The 18,336-nt window shown below is 37.4% G+C and overlaps 1 protein-coding gene across 1 annotated transcript; it reads left to right on the top strand.

The window, feature by feature from the left end:
- The first annotated feature begins 14,690 nt into the window (after positions 1-14,690).
- NPC6 (non-specific phospholipase C6) lies at positions 14,691-17,438 on the top strand. The gene is made up of 3 exons (XM_090008365.1): positions 14,691-15,795; positions 16,834-17,010; positions 17,112-17,438. Exons 1-3 carry the CDS (start codon positions 14,691-14,693, stop codon positions 17,405-17,407), a joined length of 1,578 nt encoding a protein of 525 aa, XP_089864491.1. The 3' UTR covers positions 17,408-17,438.
- The last annotated feature ends 898 nt before the right edge of the window (positions 17,439-18,336 follow it).

Below are 18,336 nucleotides of genomic sequence, written 5' to 3'. Positions count from 1 at the left end.
CCAGATGGTACTATTGAACGATACAAAGCGAGATTGGTTGCAAAGGGTTTCACACAGTAGCAAGGACAAGATTACGATGAGACTTTCAGTCCGGTTGTAAAAATGGGCACCATCAGAATTATATTATCATTAGCTGTTGAGCGTCAGCGGACACTTAGTCAATTGGATGTCTAAAATGCGTTTCTACATGGCAATCTAAAAGAGAAAGTATACATGGAACAACCCACTGAATATGCAGAAGGGAACTCCAAAGAATATGTGTGCAGGTTTTAGAAAGCTATATATGGTTGTTAAAATATATATATATATATATATATATATATATATATATATATATAGTTTCCTTTTTAGTGAAATACCCGATAGGGGTATTCTTGTAAAACCACAATGTATTTTTTCTTTTTTACTTTTTCTCTTTTTCTTTTTACTTTTTTTTCTTTTTCTTTTTTCCCCTTTTTGTAAGACCACAAGGGCCCCACACTTGTAGTCGTTGGGGCCCCAACGGTCAGATTTATGACCGTTGGGGCTCCCAACGACTACAAGGGAGCCCCTTGTGGTCCCTTCTTTGAGCCTCCCTCCTCTATAAATAGAGGAGGTATTCTCCTCTTTTAAGCATTGGGTTTTCACCTTTCTCTTCCTTTCTTCAATCAATCCAACTTATGACTTTAAGTCATTTTCTACTTTTAAGAGTTTTGTGTGTGCACTTTTAGTGTTTGTGTTCTTGGCTCTTGAGGTCACTCTTAAAGAGTGCTTTTTACTCCATTGGAGCTTCCGCCTCTTTTCATTACATGGTATCAGAGCTCGGTTGGTGATTGGGCTTCTCTTTATTATCTTGGAACATGTGCCTCTCAAATTTTAAGAAGAAAGGAAGGATTTGGTGCCGATGGAACGTGATTCTAAAGTGGAGCTTTCTTTTAAGCTAAATGGGTCCAACTATCTCATGTGGGCCTCCGCGATGGAAAATCATCTAAGAGGTAAGAAACTTTGGGGTTTTGTTATGGGAACTACTCCCGAACCCTCTCTTGTTCTTACTAAAATCGAAAATGAGATTGAAAAAGCTTTAGATGGCGATGAGCGCATCAAAGCTATCAATGACCATCAATCCAAAGTTGAGGATTGGTAAAGTAATCATGCCAAAATTTTGGCATGGTTTATGAACAATGTTGACCTTAAAAATTGTGCTAATATTGCCAAATTTAGAAGGGCCAATGAGGCATGATTTTTCCTTAAGGGTATGTATACCCAAAAGGATCTTGCTCGCCAATTTTTTTGTCAAGAAAAAATCCGTTCCACGAAACAAATGGATATGAGTGTCCGGGACTATTTTAGCTCTCTAACCCCTCTTTGGGATGAACTTGCTCTTCTTGAGCCTAAATGGGTGGCTCTGGAAGATATTGAATTAAGAAGGGAACAAATTGAAAAGGAGCACTTCTTTCAATTTCTTCATGGTCTTCGCCCGGAATTTGAACAAGTTAGGGCATCTCTTCTCCATAGAAGCAAAGCCCTACCTATTGAAGATGCCCTCGCCGAAATATGCCAAGAGGAAACTCGACTTGGCTTGAGCATTAAGAATGATGAAGTTTTGGCCGTTACTAGGCCCGGATCAAATGTTAAAGTCTATAGACCTCCTCACTTTAACAAAAATAGTAATGGGCCTAGAAAGAGAATAATATGCCATTATTGTAATGAACTGGGACACATTAGACCTGTTTGTCCCAAACTTAAAGGAAAAGTAGCCGCGGTTGGGGAAAATTCTCCAAAGAAGGAAGAAGAAAATGCCAAAGAGGGAGATATCAAAGAGACTCTTAATCATATCTCCGAAGTTCTCCAACATCTTCTCAAGACTTCTTCCTCAACATCCGGAGCCGCCATCGCCTATTCTTCATCACCTCCAGGTATGTGGATACTAGACTCCGGTGCTTCTTTTCATATGACATCTCATAAAAACTTTCTTTCAAATGTTTTTTCCGAACCCATATCCTCTTATGTTTCAATGGCCGATGGAACATCATTGAAAATTGAAAGTATTGGAACGCTTGATTTTAGAAATTCTCAAAAATTTTTCGTTCCTAAAGTAAGAATCGTTTCAAAAATTAATTTAAATCTTTTTTTCGTTTCTCAAATCACCGATCATGGATGTCAAGTCTCTTTCTCACCTAAAGATTGCACCGTGCAGGATCTCCAGTCAGGGAAGCAGATTGGGCAAGGCCATAGAAGGGGTGATCTCTATTTTATGGACTTTTTGACTCTTCCATCTAAATCATCTTGCAATCTTATAAAAGACAAAAGTATTGGAATTTGGCATGAGAGACTTGGTCATCCAAATTTTGTAAAAATGTCTCTTTTTCCGTTTTTGAACAATACTTGTAAAGACAATCACATGACTTGTAAAGATTGCATTTTTGGGAAATCTAAAGCTACTCCATTTCCTCAAAGAAGTTACTTTACCACTCGGCCATTTGAACTTGTTCATTCCGATGTGTGGGGACCTTCGCCTATTTTGTCTAAAGGAGGATTTTCGTATTACGTGGTCTTTATTGCTGACTTCACTCGATTCACGTGGATTTACTTCCTAAGTCGCGAATCCGAAGTTTTCTTCTTCTTTAAAGAATTTCATGCAATGGTTAAAAATCAATTTTTGGGAAATCTATCTATTCTTAGGTCTGATTCGGGAGGCGAATATATGTCCAATGATTTTCAAAGCTATTTAAAAGAAAATGAAATTTGTCATCAACGTTCTTGTCCCAACGCTCCGCAACAAAATGGTCTTGCGGAAAGAAAGCATAGACACATAATAGAAACGACAAGAACGTTATTAATTTCAAAAAATATCCCAAAATCCTTTTGGGCCGAAGCGGTTCTAACCTCAACGTATCTTATCAATAGAACCCCTTCATCCTCTTTGAAAAATCTTTCTTCATTTGAAAAACTTTACAATATGTCTCCCGATTATAAAAGACTAAGGATTTTTGGATGTAAATGCTTTGTTCTAACTCACAAAAATGATAAACTTTCTCCTAGGGCTATTGAATGTATTTTCTTGGGATATGGCAAAAAACAAAAAGGTTATAGATGTTTTGACATACTAAAAAACAAACTTTATATCTCAAAAGATGTCACATTCCTAGAAGAATTCACACCAACCAAATGAAAATATTGATTATTCTTTTTTATTTGACTTATTGCCTCAAGAAAACATCATAGATGATCATATTGATCCTAGTGAACCCCTTGGTGAAAATCTATTTGAACATCCAAATGATGATCAAAACTTAGAAGAAAATGTTTCAAGACAAATACAAGTCTACTCTAGAAGGAATGAAAGAAATCCTCCTTGTGCCCTTGAAAAATTTTCTCAAAGTGAGTCAATCGAAGAGACCTCTCAAAGAAAATCAAATCGGATTTCCAAACTACCCAATAGATTTGTTTTTTATGATTCTTTTTCTCCTAACTATCGAGCATGCCTACTTGCTCTTCACTCCTTTCATGAACCATCTCATTACAATGATGCTAAACAATATGCTCATTGGAATGAAGCTATGGAAGTAGAACTTAATGCTCTTAAAAGGGTGCAAACTTGGGAAATCATTGATCCTCCCAATGGCAAGAAACCCATTGGATGTAGATGGGTTTTTGAAGTAAAAACTAAGAGTGATGGTTCATTGGAAAGATATAAGGCTAGGTTGGTAGCCAAAGGATATGCCTAAGAGTATGGGATAGATTATGATGAAACTTTTGCCCCAGTTGCTCGAATGACTAGTGTTCGAGCTCTTATTGCTATAGCCTCTGTTAAAAAATGGCCAATCTTTCAACTTGATGTCAAAAATGCCTTTTTGAATGGTAATTTAAATGAAGAAGTTTATATGGAACCACCTCCAGGTATGAATTTAAATGGAAAAATTTTGAAATTAAAAAAGGCTTTATATGGACTTAAGCAAGTTCCTAAAGCTTGGTATGATATGTTTAGTAATGTATTAATCAATTTAGGATTTTCTTCTTGCTATACTGACACTCCACTTTTTGTTAAAAGGACAAGTGACTCCATTATTATGCTTCTACTGTATGTCGATGATATGATCATCACTGAGAATGACAAAAAGGGAGTAAATGATGTAAAGTCTATGCTAAAAGAAACTTTTGATATGTCTGATCTTGGATATTTGAGATATTTTTTAGGGATTGAAGTGGCTTATTCCCCGCGAGGATACATCCTATCTCAAATGAAATTAGCTGCAGAAATTTGTACCAAATCAGGAATATCTGATGAAAAGAAAGTTGAGACTCCCGAAGTTATTAATGCGAAACTGAGACTTGGAGATGGTGTTCTTCTTGAGGATCCAACCCCCTACCGTCAATTAATCGGATCTCTCACCTATCTATCCATCACACGTCCAGATATAGCTCATGCGGTTCATGCAGCAAGCCAGTTTCAGCATGCACCTACTTCGGTTCATATGGCGGCCGTAATGAGAATTGTGCGATATATCAAAAATACTATATCCAAGGGACTCTTCTTATCCTCTTCCTCATCTCTTGACTTAACTGCTTTTACTGATGCTGACTGGGGAGAAAATCCCAATGATCGTATCTCAATAACGGGTCTTTGTATTTTTTTAGGTGAATCCCTCATTTCGTGGAGATGCAAGAAGCAGCTCACTGTCATCCACTGAAGCTGAATATCGGAGCATGACAATGACAACTATGGAAATCGTATGGCTCAGGAGTCTCCTTGGTGACATGGGCGTCCACATTTCCACTTCCACCAAGCTCTGCTGTGATAACAAAAGTGCGATATACATTGCCAGTAATCACACCTTTCATGAGCGAACCAAGCATATCGAAATGGATTGTCATTATGTTCGAGACGAATATCTCAGAGGGACTATCTCATTACCATATGTTACTTCAGAGTATCAACTAGCTGACTTCTTCACCAAGGCGCTCCCAACTCCACGATTTATGTTTCTTCTTAGCAAACTTTCGGTCTTCTCCCCGTAAAGTTTGAGGGGGCGTGTTAAAATATGTATATATATATACATATACTTATATATATATATATATACATTCGTATATATATAAGTATATATATACATATATGTATATATATATATATAGTTTCCTTTTTAGTGAAATACCCGATAGGGGTATTCTTGTAAAACCACAATGTATTTTTTTTTTTTTACTTTTTTACTTTTTCTCTTTTTCTCTTTTTCTTTTTACTTTTTTTTCTTTTTCTTTTTTCCCCTTTTTGTAAGACCACAAGGGCCCCACACTTGTAGTCGTTGGGGCCCCAACGGTCAGATTTATGACTGTTGGGGCTCCCAACGATGTAGTCCCTTCTTTGAGCCTCCCTCCTCTATAAATAGAGGAGGTATTCTCCTCTTGTAAGCATTGGGTTTTCACCCTTCTCTTCCTTTCTTCAATCAATCCAACTTATGACTTTAAGTCATTTTCTACTTTTGAGAGTTTTGTGTGTGCCCTTTTAATGTTTGTGTTCTTGGCTCTTGAGGTCACTCTTAAAGAGTGCTTTTTACTCCATTGGAGCTTCCGCCTCTTTTCATTACAATGGTTTGAAGCAGGCATCTCGGTTTTGGTTTGACAGTTTCTCTCTTGAAGTAGAGAAACATGGTTTTAGTCGATCATTTCTTGACCATTCTCTTTTCATATTCAAATGCAAAGATATAGTTACCTTGTTATCAATATATATAGATGGCATTATCATTACAGGTAACTCTAATGCACATATTGATGAGGTAAAAGAGATCCTGAATCACAGATTTAAGATAAAGGATCTAGGTAAGTTGCGATATTTTCTTGGAGTTGAAGTTGACAAGACTGTTGACTGCATGACTCTCACCCAACACAAGTATACTATTGATATTTTCAGCAAGGTATGAAAGATTGCAAAACACTAGGCACACCCAACATTCTTCATCAGAAACTACATTCTCAAGAAGGAGATCTGTACTAGGACCCTACAGAATATCGCAAGATAGTAGGGATGCTACAATATCTCACCTTCACTCGGCCTGATATTGTCTACTTCGTTAATCAAATATCTCAGTTCATGCATGAACCACGTGTTGGGCATATGAAAGCTGTTAAGCATATTCTTCAGTGTTTAAAGGGAACTATCTGAGATGGACTCTTGTATAGAAAGAACATGAATTGGTATCATGCACATGAACTTCTTGCTTACACAGATGCAGACCGAGCATGAGATCCCAGATGAGTGCAGGTCACTCTCAGGTTATTGTGTTTTCATTGGCGTAAATCTGGTTTCCTTGAGCAGTACGAAACAAAAGGCTATTGCCAGATTAAGTACAAAAGCTGAATATAGATCAATGGCAGCTGCCACAGCTGAAGTAACATGGATCAGACACCTCTTGACTGAAATAAGAGAATCAATCTCGTTGTCTTCTCTTATGCGACAATCAAAATGTCATTAATATGTCATTTAATCCCATCTACCACAGCCGAGCTAAGTATATTGAAATAGATCAACATTTTGTGAAAAAGGTGGAAGAAAAGGAAATTGAACCTAAATTTGTTCGAACTATTGATCAAGTTGTTGACTTATTTATAAAAAGACTGATCAAGAACAAATTTTGGATGTTAAAAGGCAAGTTGTTCATGGTTCAAAACCATGTACAATTTGAGGGAGGGTGAAAAGAAATCGTACTTCATATATCTGGGTTTGGATCCCCGATCCAGACCCAAACCGAGTTTATTATGTTACACATAATTGATGGACTCAATTGTATTTAAGTCTATATGTAAAGGGTATTTTTGTACCCTAATGTTTGTATTACCTTATACTTAATGAGATGCCTAATATGCAGATCCCTGATTGAAGATTCTGCAGCAGCCACGTTCTCTCTCCTATTCAATTTCTATTCTTGTGGTAGAATGACAGAATTCACGTCTATCAGTGGCATGGTAACCTTTCGGGAGGCTTACAAACCCAAATATTCATTAGAATTTGACGTTTAAATAGTCGATTTGATAGCCCTCGAAATGTAGATCGTCATGGTGGTCTTAGATTTAATCATACGCATACGACTTGACAAGAAATTTTAGTTGATATCGAAAAACGTTATTTTTTGATTTATAATTAGGCATGAACTTCGGTTGATGATAAAACATTCAAATCAACATCAATATGAGCACGTAGATAGTCGATTTTGATGCACTCGAAATGAGAAACATCAAGGTTAAATCCGATTTAATAGATAAGCTACTGATTGGCCAAAATTCTGTCAAAACAATAATGATGTTGTTCGAAGTGTCCTATGCTATGAGTCCAATCCAATAAGACTAGATCCAAATTCAAAATTCATAATCTAAAAATATACAAATAATTTACTTTCTTGTTTAGTTTATATATTTTAGCTTTTTTAATTATTCTTGAAATATTCTTTATAACTTAAGATGAAAATTCATAATTAATTGAAATCAAGAATATCAAGAAAATCAAGAATTTACGATTACAGTCACGAATGCACCGATAATTCATCATTTATTCATTTTAATTATCAAGAAAAAATCTCAGGTTTTACATTTATTCTTGGAGTTTGATAACAAGGTTGGCCAATGAGAGAAATTGATTTGAAATTTTGGTGACTAAACGAAAGTTACAAGAAGTGCTTAGGCTAGTGGAAAACTGATTTGGAAACGAGGAGCACCACACTTTTGTAAACAGGTAGGAGGCAACTTGGACTTTCGAGTTGTGATTCACGTTTGTGGAATTGTGGCTTCCCATATTTAAGGAATACAATTTAGATTAAGGAATCAAGATGCCTAGATACAAAGTTTTATGAATCTTGAAGCAGTTTTTGCATAAATTTATTGAGGTTTTTATAAAATAATATCCATATGTCTACCAAAGGCTTGTGGATCATCACAAGCAAAGTGCTTAGATATGTCAATAAATATAAAAGATGAGAACATTTTTCTTGTTATTTTTAGTACCTTGATGCACAGAAAAATGATTACTATTTATAAATGTCATTTTTTTGTCACGTATTGCATAGTTTATTTTTTAAATGTTGTTTGTGTATCTTCATGTTCTTATGGATTATGACATCCATCTCTCGATTTTCTTTTCCCTTACTTTACTTGTCACTTTATACCAGTGTCACCCATAGCGATATTTTGAAAATATCACTTTAATCTTGGCTATTTTTAGGTAGCCGATATTGAAGGTAATATCTTGCAATATTTTTAAAATATCACTAGAGTTCAAAATACCATGATATTATCGTGATAATATCGAGGTAATATCACGATATTTTTGGGGAAAAACTCTTTTTTATATTTTAAGTTTGCCTTTCCTATTTTTTTGTTTCTTTATATTTTTAAAACCTTTTAAAATTTGTTTATTTATATTTTTGGAAGAAAAATGATGCAAAACTTATTATTTTATTATCTTTTTGGTTATTGTTTATATTTTTTCAAATTTTTAAACTCCTGATTTTCTCTAGGTTTTTCTACTTTTGAAAATCTCTCAAAGAAATACTGTTGCCGAGATAATACCTTGAATGATATATGTGACTATGCTTTATGCTAATTTTATTAATTTTTTATAATAAAATAATGAAAATGTTCAAAACTTTACGAGGGTCTCGAGCCCCTCCTTGCCCCCCCTGGATCCACGCTTATATCATATTGCACGGTGCAACATGGTGTATCACAATATTGAACGATGAACAAACTCAATACAATCTTTGTATAAACACCAATTATCAGGTCGTCTTAACTTGTTTCATATGTATGTGTTTGTTTCACAATATTGAACTATTCTCAATGTTTGATTTAACATGCGAGTTTGCTTCATGCATTTGAAATTATGCGTAGTCACTGAGTGGTCCAACTTGTCAGTTTCTCTGCTAACTCATGTACTTACAACAAATGCAAAAATCCATAGATGAACTGTACCGACATCCGTGTAAGGGGAATTCTGTGCTGGAAGAAAATACAGGGGCCTGCACAATCTTTTCTCATTCAACTGCTATAGACCCTGAATCTTGTGTTTCTTATGATTGCTTTGATTGCGTGTCAATGCAGATGTTCCATTTGATGCCAACTCCATAAGGAAGCTTTATGTCATGAATGACATATTTCGGCTGAACTATGCTTGAAACTTCAGCAGCACATTATCAGGTTTGAATCGTCAATTGTTTTGGGGAGATGCTTTGCACTCCTAAAGGTTGTCCTCTATATGGTGGTGTGGAAATTGGGGATTTGGGCTGTTTGATTTTCAGAGTTTTTTTTTAAAATTTTGTTGTGCTGTTCTTCAGCCTGTTTGGTGTCTGGAAAATGAGATAATGTCATGTTGAAGACTACCTGCTAGGGGACCCATGATTTTTTTTCCTTCTGAAAAAGACTAGCAATGTCAATGATAAAAGGCTGCTTTTGGTAGTACTACTTTTGGTGGATTTTTGCTGTGGTGTTTCAAAGCATGAGTTGGAATTAAGGATGCACAACTGAGCTAACTTGTGATCGAGCTTGTCTCTGGCTTGGCTTGTTTAAGCTCTGCTCGAGCTCGTCCGTGGATATAAATGGGTCGAGCTTCAACACAAGTTTAGGCTTGGTGTGCTTAAACGAGCCAAGCTTGATCACGTCGCTGTACTCGATTAAGCTTGTAAAATGTATATATAGCATGTTTGCTAAATAAATCAATAACATCGATGTTTCCCTATTGGGAAAGGTGTTAGTCTCTTCCATGGAAGGTGCTCAGTTCGAATCCTGCACCTTATATTATTTTTGCTGTAAATTTTTAGTATATGTAAGTCATTTCTGGGTCACAATAAGCAAAATACATGTTCTAGCTCAACGCTGGGTCATTTATGTAGTTTTTGGAGAGGTTGGGGGATCAAATCCCACCTCTCTTAAATTACTTTTTGGAACAATGGCCAAGCTAGGCTCGAGCTCCAAGCCTGGACAATGATGTTCAAGCTGGGCTCCGAGTTTGAGCCGAGCTTGGACAGGGGCATTGTGAAGCGAGCTGAGCTGCTCAAACTCGGCTCGTGTGCATCCCTAGTTGGAATAGATTGAATTGGGCTGTTGGGAGTCCAGCCTTCCCGTCACCACTTAAAATTTACCTTAATAACCTTTTTCATACTTGCATGATTACTCTTGAAAATATATTTGAACTCGTGTAGCAAATTGCCTTGGTTGAAAATCATCTGCATGGCCCTGTTGTGGTAAACTTTCTTGTATAATAATATCGTTTTGCATTTGTGGTTCCTCCCTATGCTTTGTATGATTACAATTCAAGCTTCTTAGGTTGATCATATACATATGTCGTTAATTAAATTAGTAAAATTAATCTTTAAATTAAACCTTTACTATGGTAGGACAAATTATCACAATTGGTGAGGACGTGATTGACATGTGTCGGATTTGATAACATAACCAATGTAACATGGAGCTAATCTTTGATTATAATGTAGGCGGGCCACTCAATTATTGTATGGTAAACATGGTAAATGAGCTTTCATGATTTGTATATCAAGTTTCACAGTTGATAGGCAAGTTGGGGGATAACCCTGTGGGATTCGAACCTGAGATTCCTGTTTTTTTTGAAAGACCAGCTGGGGTTAGGCAGACCCCCTACCAGATTCAATCAGTATAGATCAAAGTCGAAGATACAATTGACTATACAAAATCCCTAATTGGGGACCAATCTGGGGGTTGATATTTCCATGATTTATGGATCCCTCTGTGCAAGCTTATCTAAAAATCTAGATATATGATTAGAGTTTAAATGTGATTTCCGTGTACAAAACCTACAAAAACTGTACACAATTTTGTAATTGGAATGGTGGTTGGTCTACCTTCAAGAAATCTCTTGATATGAGATACAATGTCCATTATGGTTATCATAGTGGTACCTAACAATCCAGCTATCTCATTCTATCCCATATAAGGTTTCACAGTTTCCCATTTAGATTAACATTGGAAGGTGTTCTGTCTGTTTGTTTTCCACTTTCGGAAAATGCAGTAGATTAACAATGAAAGACATTCGTCTGTTTGTTTTTTCACTCTCTGAAAAGGAGGCTAAATGTTCATGTTATTTTTGTGTTTTGTGTTGTCAGTATATTTGAGAATCGGCCCGTATTGAATTGGCCCAAAATCGAAATGGCTGATTCGGCCCTCATCTGATTTTTAGTATTTTAATAAAATTTTCTAATTTTAATGAATTTTTCATATTAAAAAAGTATTAAATGACTGATTCAACTGTCTAAATCGGTTGATTCTCTGAATTCAGGTCCTAAAGTGATATTGACAACACTGCTTCAAAGGATGAAGTTCTTCTAGGAAAGCTATAATCTCTGTTTTCCATCGAATGCAACTGGGTATGGCTTCTATGATATAAAAGCCATTTCTTGTTCTGATTCGAGTTTGTGATATATGTTCAGAGTGTTATTTGGATCAGTTTTGTTTTATGGGGATTAAGGTTTGTCTTTGAGTGGCAACCTTTATTGTGGAGATGTATACTTTAGATTCAGGTCAGCTCAAAGGATACTGATTGAATGGGACTATTGCATTTGGTTCTGATTGACTATTATTTTCAAGAACCATGTCTATGTGCCCTCGAGGGTTCTTCACATCTGCTAGGTGGTGACTCATGAAAGTCATCAAGGTGAAGGAACAAGTCCCTTGCCATGAAGCCAGAGCTGAGTATACTCCCTGGGGCTTTTTACACCAATGAGCTTGCAAGTGAGCGAGGTGATTTTTTCCTGTCATTAAAAAGAAGAAAAAACATAATACAAAAGGCAGGGTGGCCGTGGGGCCCCACCTGGGGTTTTTCTTGCTTCGGCGAGGGTTCCTCATCATTTCCAAAAAGGAAAAAATCATAATGTGTTTTATTTATTCTACTACAGTGATCATGTTCTTAAAGATCAGCAAGATGTATGTTTTGGCATCACTCCAAAAACTACTGATTCATGGGCTCCATTTTTTTCTTTTACCACAATGCAACATTACCGAGCTCTTGTAGGGTATTATTTTCGTTTTTTATCTTTGATATATACTTATTTGTCAGTATGCCTTCATCTCTTGCAGATTATTGTTAGCTTTTGAAGAAAAGATGCAGGAAACCTACTTTTACAATTTTTACCAAGTTGAATCCAAATATCAGCTAGTTTGGTTTTTACAAGCCAAAATCCAAAGCTCAAGGCATACTGACATCAAATGAGATAGCTGGTTGGTTAGATGCACTATCATAACTAAAGGGTTTCAGGTTTGAGTCCATGGGGGTTTATCCCCGAAGAAAAAAACAAACATCAAGAACACACTGTTCAATGCCTCAAACACATGAAAGGAGCAGTTGTTTCTGATGAGATGCTCTATCCATCTCTAATCAAATAATGCAGAAAGAATGGTCCATCACCTAATCAACCATATTGGAGCCATCACTGCTGCACCTATCGTCTGCCGACAGTGCTCACAGTGGTGGTTATGCTGCCTGAATTGTGCTCTGTCGGCATTTGCGATTGACTGTGTTGTGACTTCAGCATTTAGTGGCCTGTGGTGGAGGGGTCCAACACCAATGCATTGCAGAAGTGTTGTGTCGGTCATAGACAGATCAGACAATTTTACAGGACTGAAAGAGGAGAGGCCCCTTGTCAAGTGGGTGGGGATCCCTTCCAGCTATCCACATTCATGCCCGCACGAGGCATGAAGCAGCCTCATGCATGTTGCTGGCTCTGGTCCACACTTAACAGTTTTGGTTATGGACCCACTTAATAACATTACACTCTGTTCACTTGATCTTTCTAGGAAAGTTAATTTTCATTCAGATAGGTTTTCACCACTTCTGCTTGGAAGACTCTACATTGGGTTCTGGAACATCAGTAAAAATCTGGAACTTCTTGGATCTATTGCTTTCTTACTGACTTTGAAAATCAAGAATCACAAGATATTGTGGACTTTGTCAGCATAAAAAAGACCTATAATGACAAAGAGCACCATATCAGTTGATTTCTTCAGTTTGGTAATTTTGTTTGCTTATGGAAGCAGGTTGTACTTTACATTTTTTTTTCACCTGTGATGGTCTGTCTGAGGGATAGCCCAAGGTGACATTCCATGATTTCCATCCCGTGACCTTTTGGTTAGCATATTTCACCAAACCAGCTGTCACCTTTATTCCCTCCATTGTCACAAATCTTTGTTCTTTGGAAAATCTTGGTAAGGAAATTCACTTTTTTTTCTAAAATTTTGGTTTTTCTTGAAAAAAACTTGAGCGCATGTCGATATATATAATACATAAAATATATAAGATCTATATAAAAACATGAGTAAAAATATAAAAACCCAAAAAAACTGTTTTTATCGTAATAATGTCACGATTAAAGCATATGTTCAAACTGTGTTATTTTGAAAATATTGGTTTTTTCTCAGCTTTATGTCGGTCTTTGAAAATATCATGATAAAATCATGATATTTTCAAGAATATGCCGATATTTGCGACTATGTTTCTCCCCTCCCCCACATCCCAGAGAGGAGAGAGAGAGAGAGAGAGAGAGAGAGAGAGAGAGAGAGAGAGAGAGAGAGCAATCTTAGAGGGATCAGGCACAATCATACTTTTTCGTCACCCAAACTTCACTGTTTGTGCCATCGCTTTTACTTTTTCTCCTCTTTTGAACTCACTAAGGTAAACATCTTGCTGATCTGATGCTTATGGCGTGCATAGGCAGCAAACTAAAGAAGAAACAGAAACATTTGTTTACACAAAAGTGACCAATTTGGGGCACATAGTTATCTGAAAATGAAATGGATACGAGAAGCGGGAAAGCAAGTGTTAAAAAGTAGTATGAAACCAAGAGAAGCCGGATGCAGTTGACATAAGAGCAGGTAGAAGCAAATTAAAAATGACATGAACACAAGTATAAAATCATGTAACATAAGCTTGTTATAAAAAATATATTATTTTTAATATGAAAAACATATGAATTGAATAAGAATAGAGGTGACAATAAGTGAGAAAAACATTAAAGAAGTGAAAGGGTATCAATTTGAAGAATTAAGAGAAAGTGAGCTTTTCACTAAAGGGAATCGAGTTTCCATATTTTGAAAGTGGGTTTCTCAAAGCTTCTAGGTCTCCGACAGAGTCTATGCTGCCAGGAAAGCCACCAGCATGACTAGGTCTCCAATTCTAAGTGTGGTTTCTTCGAGTAATAAATAAAAAGTAAAAAACAATGGCTTTATGACTGACCAAGATTTGCAAAGATCTAACATTCTCATCCATGTACATGACTTGAGTGAAAAGAGGGCCTCCAGTCTCCTGCCACTACAGTGGATCCTCTTCGGTATCTCAAATGATAAACCCATTTTCACATCGACCACACTGACCTGAAAAAAAAAAACAGCTCGAGTCCACAAATCCAAAAGGCAAGTGAGACCCACCAATAATTTCCAATCACTACAGTCTAATTATGGATTTGCCGGTGGGAGATCAGAGATGCCTTCAACCATGGTGCATCATTTCTTAGGAAACGAATCCCCAACTCCCAAGATTTAAAATGTACATGCAATTTCCAGTAATGCCCTGAATGAGTGCGCCCCACCTTCGGAAAACAAGGGAGGGATACTGCTCTTGGCATGTACCCAAGAGCTAGAAGCCAAAACATAAGCAAGATTTGGTCGCCACCCACAAAAGAAAAGTGCCTTCTGCTCCTTGTTCAATGGCAGAAAATGCCCACAGTTCATGTCTCTCTGTCACCGTCCTTCTTCTTCTTGTTATCAACTCTGGTTACATTCAGATCTCAGATGGTGTCACTCTCAGAGGCCCCATCAAAACCATTGTTGTGCTTGTCATGGAGAACAGATCCTTCGACCACATGCTCGGCTGGATGAAGAGCATCAACCAGAAGATAGATGGAGTTACAGGCAAGGAATGCAATCCGAGATCGGCATTGCACCCGGACACTGATCTCTTCTGCTTCACAGATGGTGCTGAGTTCGTCAACCCAGACCCGGGCCACTCTTTCGAAGCCGTCAAGGAACAAGTTTTCGGGTCCGTTAACGCAACCGGAGTGAATTCGCCCCCTCCTATGAATGGTTTCGCTCAGCAGGCTCTCGGGATCGCCGGTGACTTGCCGGCGAAAGTAATGCAGGGGTTCAGACCGGATTCGATACCAGTTTTCAAGACATTGGTCGAGGAATTCGCGGTTTTCGATCAGTGGTTCTCTTCTCTACCTGGTCCAACCCAACCGAACCGGCTATTCATATACTCTGCAACCTCCCATGGTGCAACCAGTCATGTTCGTAGACAGTTAGCCACAGGGTATCCACAGAAGACAATCTTTGACTCGGTCCATGAAACCGGATTGAACTTTGGGGTCTACTTCCAAAGTGCTCCTACTACTCTGTTCCTTAGGAATATGAGAAAATTGAAGTATGTATCTAAGCTTCATATGTATGATGTGAAGTTCAAGAGAGATGCAAGGAATGGGGAATTGCCCAACTTGTGTTTGATTGAGCCTAGATATTTTGATTTAAAAGTGATTGCAGCAAACGATGATCATCCATCACATGATGTGTCCAATGGGCAGAGATTGGTTAAGGAGGTGTATGAGACCTTGAGGTCTAGCCCACAGTGGAATGAGACCCTGCTGATTATCACATATGATGAACATGGAGGGTTTTATGATCATGTTCCTACCCCTGTGGAAAATGTGCCAAACCCAGATGGTAATACTGGTCCTGCTCCATATTTTTTCAAGTTTGACAGGTTGGGTGTTAGAGTTCCTACAATAATGGTGTCCCCTTGGATCAAGAAAGGAACAGGTATGTTTTTCTTTACATGAAGGGAAGGTATTAGTGAATGGTTTTGCCCTGTGATTCTGTGAATTTTTATAATGCATGTGACTAGACAAGGGTTCATCATGCACCTCTGTCTGTTTGTGGTTCGTCTGCTTTTGCAATTGTGCAAGTGGTGTGCACATGGGTCCCTCCATATGGGCTTGGAGATATTTGTAAAAATGCATCTTAATTTCTGTGACCATATTTTTATCATGATCTATTAAAAGAAGAAACTAAAATTCTGCTTATTTGTTGTTCTCACCTTCACTTTTGAAGTGTATAGCAACCTTTGGCACTTGCATTTCTGCTATGGAAGTAAATTATAAGACACAGAATTCCAACATTTGGAGAAACCATAGTGTTGCCTATTTTCTCTTAGTTTAATTGCTGGGCAGGTGATGTGTGTGTATATGTCCGCACACATGCCTGTGCACGCACATGCAGGGCCATCCACTCATTCTAAGGATCTAAGAGGGGATTTCAAATCAGTTAATAATGTTTGAATGCACTTGCCCCTGCATGCGCGTTCTGTTCCAAAGGAAGAAAAGACGCAAACCCTTTTTCACTGGCTGTCCTACTGAAGTTTGATATTGTTGAACAAAGGGAGAAGAAAAAGCACAGTTCATTACTGAAGCTTTTTTCTTGAACCTTACATCCAAACGGGGTATTATTTATTCTTTCTCATTTGATGTAATGAAGATCACGAAATTAATGGTGCCATCTTTTGTTTCAGTTTTATGAGAATCATCTAGAATTATTATCAATGTAGAGAAGCTATCTCATGAAGATCATTGACAGAAGTAACAATAGAGAATTAGGTAAAACCTGTAGACCAAGGGTAAATCAGTAAAATTTCTCTCTCTCTCTCTCTCTCTCTCTCTCTCTCGCGCGCGCACGCGCGCGTGCAGGATTTCAGCTGTTGAACTTTCCTCTGAGATGCTCAGAATGTTATATTCTTTATTGCCAATTCATATCTCAACACCCAGTTGAGATGCATATTTACAGTACTTGTTTCTGTTACAGTGGTTGGCAGACCAAATGGACCCACTACAAGTTCTGAGTATGAGCATTCTTCAATACCTGCAACCATCAAGAAGTTGTTCAACATAAACTCGAACTTTCTGACCCATAGAGATGCATGGGCAGGGACCTTTGAGCAAGTTGTGGGCAAGTTGGAAGCACCCAGAACAGACTGCTTAGGTATACTCCCCCCCCCCCCCCCCCCCCCTCATGGTAGAAAATATATACGTTCTTTTTTTTTCTACTTGATTTCAAAGTCTCAGACTGTGAACACGTTTCAGAGGTGCTGCCTGACGTATCAAATAATTTAAGAACGGAAGCTAAAGAAGATGCAAAATTGTCAGAGTTTCAGAGTGAGCTAGTTCACCTCGCTGCAGTCTTGAATGGAGATCACTTTTTAAGCAGCTTTCCAGATGAAATAAGCAGGAGAATGAGTGTCAAAGAGGCAGATGAATATGTGAATGGTGCTGTCTCAAGATTCATTAAAGCTAGCAAAGATGCTAAGAAGCTAGGAGCAGATGAGTCTGCCATTGTGGACATGAGATCTTCGCTAACAACCAGAAAGAAGTTGCCTTGAGTTGCTTTAGAATGAATAAATACACAGAATTCCATAAAGAAAAGTTTTTTTTTGTCATTTTGCTGTTCAATACTTTTCAACGTCTTCAAAGAGTTTTAGCAGATTCCCAAAATTAATTAGTGAAGAGGAAGTTTCTATTAACCATTTAGTGCTCAGTTGTCATGCACATTCCCATAATGATGCCAGGTTCTTGTCTTCTGTGTTTTACCTTCTTCTTGTTTCCTTTTCTAAGAAAATAATGTCTGATCAGAACCAGCAAGCATTGCATTTAAAAAAACCCAGCTGTATATATCATAGTCACAGATATCGCCAATATTTTTAAAGTATCGAGATATTAACGTGATACAATGTCAAAACAATATTAAAGGTAAAATATCATGATATTTTCAAAATATTGGGAATTTATATATATCACGATAATATCGGGACAAGTTTTTTTTTTATTTTTTACATTTTAAATATGTTTTTCTTCTTTCCTTTACATTTGTTACTTATTTCTTTTATTATTTATGTATTTTTTTCTAAACATGATATTTTCTTACTTTTTTTGTTATTTTTTATATTTTTTAAGCCCCTATATTTTCCCGAGATTTATCACCAAACCTATATTATCACGAGAAATAGCTCTCCCTGATATAGCCGATACAGATATTTGTGACTATGGTATATATTATTCATGCATGGATTTTATGCCATAGAAAGTCCATCCTGTGGATTCTGGAACTCTTACAGGCTATGTCACACGGACTCTTCTAACAGGGCACTGCACCCGGGTCGCACCCGCACTCAGGTGGGTGTGACACTTGGACACAACTTCCTTTGTGTTAGGTGAAGTCAACCACACTGAGGTCCATTTCTATCCATATATATATCCTTCCCGCACCCAAGCTTTTTTAATGTGCCGCATCCGCACCTGTACCCACATCCGC

The sequence above is a fragment of the Nuphar pumila genome, chromosome 1, assembly GCF_984573655.1.
Source record: "Nuphar pumila chromosome 1, dmNupPumi1.hap1.1, whole genome shotgun sequence".
Lineage (NCBI taxonomy): Eukaryota > Viridiplantae > Streptophyta > Magnoliopsida > Nymphaeales > Nymphaeaceae > Nuphar > Nuphar pumila.
This window is presented reverse-complemented; position numbering and strand designations above follow the sequence as displayed.

Coding starts and splice junctions, on each gene's coding strand:
- NPC6 (XM_090008365.1), top strand. CDS start 14,691: ATGGCAGAAAATGCCCACAGTTCATGTCTCTCTGTCACCGTCCTTCTT. Junction 15,796..16,833: donor TTGGATCAAGAAAGGAACAG/GTATGTTTTTCT, acceptor TTTCTGTTACAG/TGGTTGGCAGACCAAATGGA. Junction 17,011..17,111: donor ACCCAGAACAGACTGCTTAG/GTATACTCCCCC, acceptor AACACGTTTCAG/AGGTGCTGCCTGACGTATCA.